The sequence below is a fragment of the Aquarana catesbeiana genome, linkage group LG04 (genome assembly GCF_042186555.1).
Source record: "Aquarana catesbeiana isolate 2022-GZ linkage group LG04, ASM4218655v1, whole genome shotgun sequence".
Classification (NCBI taxonomy): domain Eukaryota; kingdom Metazoa; phylum Chordata; class Amphibia; order Anura; family Ranidae; genus Aquarana; species Aquarana catesbeiana.
This window is the reverse complement of record NC_133327.1, coordinates 319,942,087-319,949,507: the sequence shown is the minus strand read 5'-3', so window position 1 is coordinate 319,949,507 and position 7,421 is coordinate 319,942,087. Positions and strand designations below refer to the sequence as shown.

General features: G+C 39.3%; 1 protein-coding gene across 2 annotated transcripts in view; it reads right to left on the bottom strand.

Annotated features, from left to right (window-relative positions):
* Window positions 1-859: 859 nt before the first annotated feature.
* TTK (TTK protein kinase) overlaps window positions 860-7,421 on the bottom strand; it is a 71,048-nt gene continuing 64,486 nt past the window's right edge. For both annotated transcript variants that reach the window (XM_073626851.1, XM_073626852.1), the window contains exons 19-22: window positions 6,600-6,776; window positions 3,110-3,206; window positions 2,201-2,295; window positions 860-1,774 (exon numbers count right to left, since the gene is read on the bottom strand). In XM_073626851.1, coding sequence (XP_073482952.1) covers window positions 1,682-1,774; window positions 2,201-2,295; window positions 3,110-3,206; window positions 6,600-6,776 — 462 coding nt within the window. In that variant the 3' untranslated portion in view covers window positions 860-1,681. The remainder of the gene's footprint in view (window positions 1,775-2,200; window positions 2,296-3,109; window positions 3,207-6,599; window positions 6,777-7,421) is intronic.

Below are 7,421 nucleotides of genomic sequence, written 5' to 3'. Positions count from 1 at the left end.
GGGAGGAGGTTTAAAAAAAAAAAAAAAATGTACCTTTACATTCACTTTAAAGTGACTGTAAGGCCTACACTTTTTTACTTTAGTTTTTATTAGAATAACATGCTTACTCGCTGTGTGCAATGGTTTTATCCCCCAGTGCTACATCTGAGAGCAGTGTTGCTGCTCTCTCTGCACAGGGGGAAACGGATTTTTGAAGGTTTTTACTTTAATGCATTAGGTAAAAATTCTTTAGAATAATAAGTAAAATAGCCCATCTTGAATATTTGTCAAGAGCATTGCCATGGCACATTTAGGGTGCATTGTGGTGTACTATGGTACCATCGCCCAGACGCAGGTCACGTTTCTTTCCCGTAGGGTACATTGTGGTGCGCTTTAGCGCACATGCACTCTGTCTCTCTAAATTAATGGCACCACAACACACCACTGCATGCTTGGTGGGTTGGCACACAATGACAACATTTATAAATTAAGTAAATAATAAAAAAAAAAAAAAAAAAAAAACCCACACCACTTAAATCTCATACAGAACACTATGTACAAACAAGGTGCATATCCTATATATTAAAAAAATAAAAATGATAGAATATATATATATATATATATATATATATATATATATATATATATATATATATATATATATATATATATATATATATATATATATATATATATATATAGATAGAGAGAGAGAGGAGAGAGAGAGATATACACACATATATATACACATACATACACACACACATATAGATATATATATCTATATATATAGATATCTATATCTATCTATCATGAGAGGTGGAGGTTCCCCATACCTGAATACAATAGATCTATCCGGGATACAGATCATCCAGACTAAGGGTTGCCAGGTCGCTCTACCTGTTCCTTTCACATCACCAGCACTTGAAACCCCAAAGAGCCAATTTCTATCTTCTACATATATATATTTTTTTATTGTGCTTTACAGGTCACAAAATTTATCTACAATCTTGACAGTTTACTCATACATCAACACAACATTCCTTGGATAGTTTTTTTTTTTTTTTTAAATATGGCATTGGTGAGGTTATTTAGAAAAGCATTAGAAATACATATATACACACACATATATTAAAGAGTAACATTTACAGAACATGGAAGTTATTTCACAGACTAAAAATCACATTTCACACAGGGATGTTGTTAATCTTTTGAGACCGATAACCTGTTTGAGAATTTTTGTGTACATTTTTATGGCTTCAAGTGGAAAGTAATGGTTTCAGCATGTACAGTAAATGCAGCAATATACAAAGTACAGAAACGTGGATTGATGAGAATTCTAATTAGAACCAAAAAAAAAAAAAAGTGTTCCAGGGAAAAATTTGGTTAAACGGGTTATAACTGAATTACCACAATCAACACATATTGCTGGATAACCTAGAGTGACACAGATGCCAAATTTATTCAGACCATTCGCACATCTACGCAGACTAGCCAATGTTTTTAATAGTGCTGGGTAATATGCATCAGTTTTTTTATGCATAAAGAAACACAGAATTTACATATACATTGTGCACATACATTTCTATTTACAAGCCAACAGTGGTATTGTTACTGGAAGACACAGTAGATGATTTTCTTTAATAATCTGGAGTAGTTACAAGGGTTTGGAGCTTTAAATGGCTCATTTTGGTGTTGCACTTTACTTGGTTGTCCACGTGTTCTGACTAGTCTCTTTGGCAGCTGGGCACAAATCAAGGCCCTTGTTGCTACTGCTATATTGTTCATACAAACTCTGCAAAACAAAAACAAAAATATATTTTATATATATATATATACACATACATATATATACATACACACACACACACACACACGTTGAAATGGTTTGTATTTAACTCACATGAAAAGAATTTACTAGCATACATAATCTCACATCTTAACTGTACTACACTAATATACAGATACCAAAAAGAAAAGGTTAAATACATTCAAAGAATCATCAGCTATAAAAGTTTATACCTACTATTTACATATACTCTAGGGGGAAAAAAAGCTGTATCAGTTTAGCTATTGGGAAAGCACGGGGCTATCCTGTACATAACAAGCAGACCTTGGCAAGTAAATCATCAATCTTCACAGTAAAGAGTACATAGGTGCACGGCAACAGCTTAATATTGTAGCTTCTAATGTTAAAGCTTTTTTTTTTTTTTTTTTTCACCTTAGCCGCTCTGGATATAGAATTTGGCGAATTCAGTGCAATGAGTTGTCCAAGAACTCGTTCCATCTCCTTTGCAGTATCGTTCCTTACTTGATCTATAACCAAGCAAAAACACAACTTTAAATTTATGAACTTCCCTACATAATCACGATCACACAAAATATCATGTCACTACCTGAAGAAGTGTGTCTGAAGTGTATTGAAAAGCATCCCATTAACCACTTGCCTACTGGGCACTTTTACCCCCTTCTGCCCAGGCCAATTTTCCAATTTTCAGCTTTTAGCACTGTCGCACTTTGAATGGCAATTGTGCAGTCATGCAGCACTGTACCCAAATGACATTTTTATTATACAAATAGCTTTCTTTGGTGGTATTTAATCACTGCTGGTTTTTTTTTCGTTTAGCAAAAAGGACCTTAGTTTAGTTTATAAAATTTTTGCCAACAGGTAATTTTTCCCCTTTACTGATGTGCCCTGATAGACTGCACTGATGGGCACAGTTGGGGCTTCACTGATATTTAGGACACTGATGATCAGTGATAACGGTGCAGATGTCCCCTTTCCACTAGTCGGTTAACAGCTCATTTCTCCTCGCGCTGTGACAGCGAGAGGAAAGAAATGCCAATAAACGGCAAGTGTGTTTGCCATTTGATCAGCTGTGTCCAATCACAGCTGATAATGATGCAAAGAGCCGCTGTGATTGGCTCTTTACCCCGATCTGTGATCAGCTGTGTCAAGAGGACACATCGATCACAGAGCTCGCTGTAGCGGGCGCTATCACGGAAGGACATCATATGACGCCCTCCCAAAACTGGCCGACCGCTATATTTTGCTATAGCGCGGTCGTTAAGTGGTTAAATTGTGAAGTTTTTAAACTTTTACCACCTTAATTTTGAAATAGAAACATACCTGTCTGAGGAGGAGGGTGAGGTTGTATATGAACGTATGGGTGCACCAACAGTTCAGCAACAGAAATCCTTTCCTTGGGATTTCTCACTAAACATTTCTAAAAAAATAAAATAAATAAATGTATTATTTTTAAGCAAAACAGAAAATAAAAGGATTATGGTGATATAAAGCTGTAATCTCATTACATTCTACAGTGTCGCTTTATAGCATAAAATATGGTAAAAGTGTCATCATACTTCTCGATCAAAAACGAGGCTAAAGTGGTTATATAGACTATGCAATACAGAAAAAAAACAAAACAAAACAAAAAACAAAACAATACAAAAAACAAAAAAAAAAAAAAGTGCAACCTTTCAGTAGCTAATTCCCCTCCCTAAATACTTACCTGAATCCTCCATCAATCCAGCAATGTGCCAGGCTGCAGGTCCCCTCTCCTCTTCTCCCCCTCACAGGCTTGGCTGAAAGCAGTAGGAGCCACTGGCTCATGCTGTTGTCAGCCAAATCCTGTCAAGAGGGTGTTTTGGAGCAGGTATTAAGATTATAGTAAAATAAAACAATTAACCACTTTAACACCCTTCACGACCAGGCCATTTTTTGGGATACGACACCGAATTATTTTAACTGACAGTTGCACGGTCATGCAGCACTGTAGCCAAAAAAATATTTATAATATAATGTGGAATTTGTTTTTTTTTTATACTAGTAATGGCAGTGATGAGTGAATTATAGCGGGACTGGAACCAGTGACACTAATACAGAGCTAAAAATACGCACTGTCACTGTACTGACATTGGCTGAGCTCAGGAACTGGCTCTAGAGAAAGTTGAATGAGCTGTAATCCTTGACACTAAAAGATCGATAATAACACTGGGAGCTGTGACTTGGCTCTGGTGCCCCCATAGCAAGCTGCTTGCTGTGAGGGCACTCAACAGGAGGGATGGGCCAGGAGAGCTGAAGAGGGACCCGAGAAGAGGAGGATCAAGGGCTGCTCTGTGCAAAACCACTGCCCAGAGCAGGTAAGTATGACAAGTTTTTTTTCTATAAAAATAAACACGTTTTTACAATCATTTTAACCATCTGGTGATAGAAGCCTTGGAGGCGGATTTTCCTGCTTTGTGATAACAAGGAAAGACTTCGAACATGAGGCATTTTAGACTGATTACTTCAAGTGGCTCAAAAGGAGGCTTTGTGAGCTGCAAACATTACAGATAAATTCCAGGGTGGAACAGCCAGCCAGACTTGCGCACTGTCGACTTCCAGATAATCCACAAAAACAGTTTAACTAGCAGATTGGTGGCTAAGAACTATTTCAAATATAGATAGAGCCAGCTCTATGCATTTGCAGGGTACTGGTCGATGAGGCCCAAGACCTATATTGTTTTCCAAACTTAAAGTGGTTGTAAAGGCTCAAGGTTTTTTACCTTCATGCATTCTAAGCACAAAGGTAACAAACCTTCAGTGTGCAGCTCCCCACTCATACTTACATAAACTTGAGCCAGTGATGTGCACAAGACCCAAGGCTCTACGGGTCTCGCTTGATTGGCTGAGATGCAGGAGCCAAAGGCTCCCGCTGCTGTCAATCACAGCAAGTGAGGCGGAAGCAGGGGGCAGGGCTGAGCCATGCTTTGTCTTATGGACGCAGAGCCGGCTCGGGAGTAAGCCATGCACTAGTGCCCCCACAGGCAGCTTGCTATAGGGGCAATCTGCAAGGAGGAGAGGCCCAGAGCGCCAGAGTGGGACCAGAGAAGAGGAGGATCAGGGGCGCTCTATACAAAACCGCTGCACAGACCAAGTATGACAGGTTCTTTTTTTTTTTAATAAATTGTTTTCCTTTACAATCACTTTAAGTAGATCTTCCTTGTTGCGGTCACCTACGCTTTGTTTACCTGGATTTTCTATAGTGTCCTGGGGTGTAGCACACATATGCTAGAAGAGGGGTGTCCAAACTTTTTTCAAAGAGGGCCAGATTTGATGAAGTAAACAAGCGTGAGGGCCGACCATTTTGCCTGACATTCTTTGAACCATTAAAATAGTGTTCGTGGGCGTGTTATTTGGAAAGTGTGTGTGTGTGTGTGTGTGTGTGTGTATTACATGCACACACACTGTTGTGGCCCCCAACGAATCCCCGAGCCCCACTCAGGGTTAAGGAGGAGCTTGGGCGTGTTATTTGGATATACCGTATTTATTGGCGTATAACAAGCACCTTCATTTTAAGAGGGAAGTTTCTGGGAAAAAAAAACGGAAGTTTTAAATAAAGAACTTTGAAGCAAAATAAGGGTCACAGTCCATCAATGCAGCCAGGACAGTGCTCATCAGCAGCCTCTCCATTGCCCATTAATGCAGTCTCACCATTGTAAATGAATGCAGCGTGCTCATCTGCAGCCTTGTCAGTGCCGGATTACCCAGCCATCAGTCACACACAGTCCCGCCTCCTGTGATAGACAGAACAGAACTGGGCCAGGATGTGGGACTGTATGTGACTGATCGCCGGGTACACAGGAGATCGCCGCTCTGTGTAAGCCAGCGGGACCCGCCCCCTCCTTCAACTCAGAGACAGCAGGAATCGGCGTATAACACACAATTTCCCTGATTTTCAGGGGGAAAAGTGCGTGTTATACACCAATATATACAGATATCTATATCTATCTATATCTATATATATTGTGGCCCCGCAGTGCTCTGGGATTCCTTGGGGGTCACAAAAGATATATAAAGCCAAATTACCAGTGGGGCCGTTTGAAACCGTAACACAGGCAGCAATTGGCCCGTGGGCCGGACTTTGGACATGCCCGTACTAGAATGAAGGCCCAAGTTAAAGGTCAGGGAATCTTAGACTAGCGTTTGTTCTTCCTGTCAAAGAAAAAACACATCTGTGTAGTCAGGAATTGATTTGCAGCAACTTCCTAGACTTAAATTTGCCACCGTTGTGATGTTGTCTGAGAAGACTAGCATATGCAAACCCCAATACCTGTTCCTGAAAGACCAGGACTGCTTTGCGGACTGCTTTGCAGATTGCTGTGCTTGCAAATGTTTAATGCAAAAGAGGTTTTCTTCCACTTCCTTGCAGGACGTGACTGTCCATGTGTGCCCCCCCACCCATTTGTTTTTAAATCTGCGGTAAGGCAGACACGGTTGGGGTAGATCAGTCTTACTTGCTTTAGGAGGATCCCTGAACTCCACTACTGTAGGGATACAATAATAACAACCTCAAGAAACACGTATATTCATTTGTACTGCTGACAACTCAATATATCTCATGTTCTGCATCATCAAAACTACCTGGCCATTTGGCAGAAAATACAATTTTCCCTCCAAAAAAAAAAATATCTATAGGTCTCTCTATCTATATCTTGATCTATGAACACAAAATGGTTATATACTTCGAAGACAAAAGCTAAAAGAAATAAAGCTGTCTATTAGAACAATGTCTGTAACACCAAAACACTTTCAAAAATCGGTCATAAAAAAACAAACAAACACACACACTTACTTTAAGAACATCCTGGAGGTGGTCCTCCGGTATATCAGGTATCTCTATTTCATAGCTTGGATCCAAGATTGTATGCAATTTAGTGAATTGATTAGTAATATGTTGGAATGGGGTCTTCCCGTAAGTCATACAATACAGTATGCAACCCAAAGACCACACATCACCCTTAGGACTAATCTAAAAGCAGAAATCAATAGTTAAAAACACTGTGGCTCAGAATATATATGCAAACATACAATGAACATAAAATGTTCACATAAGTTCAAAAGTTATTTCCAATATTTTTTAATCTGCAGTTTTCATTATAATAATACCAGACAATCATGCCATGAAGGTCTTTGCTTTAGCTTATCCTGTTATAGGGTGAAAAAGCTTTCTTCATGTCCCCAAATGTGCCCCTGCATTATCACAGTTTCATGGAGACTACAAGTTGCCAATTCAACACTCATTGGTACATCACCATCAGGAAACACTCCTTGAAAAATCCCATTAAGTCATAACCCAAAGTGAATACATGTAGACTATAAAATGCTGTAGGAGAAGGTGACTATTTTTTTTATTAAATAAAATAATAAAAGGTAGCAGCGCTCCTCTACTACAAAAGCACAGAAATCATTGGTGAGGTTGAAAAACTGGGATATGTAGGGAAGCATCCTTAATATCAACTGATGTCAGAAGTCTCCCTCATAAAGCAAAGCAATCACTGACCAGGAAGACTCCATCCTGAATTTTTAGCAACTTGTTAGGACCCTTAAGGTCTAGGGTAGGCCAGACGTCTGTCTTGGGAACTGTGAAATCTCCCCTCTACCAGCACAGGTACAA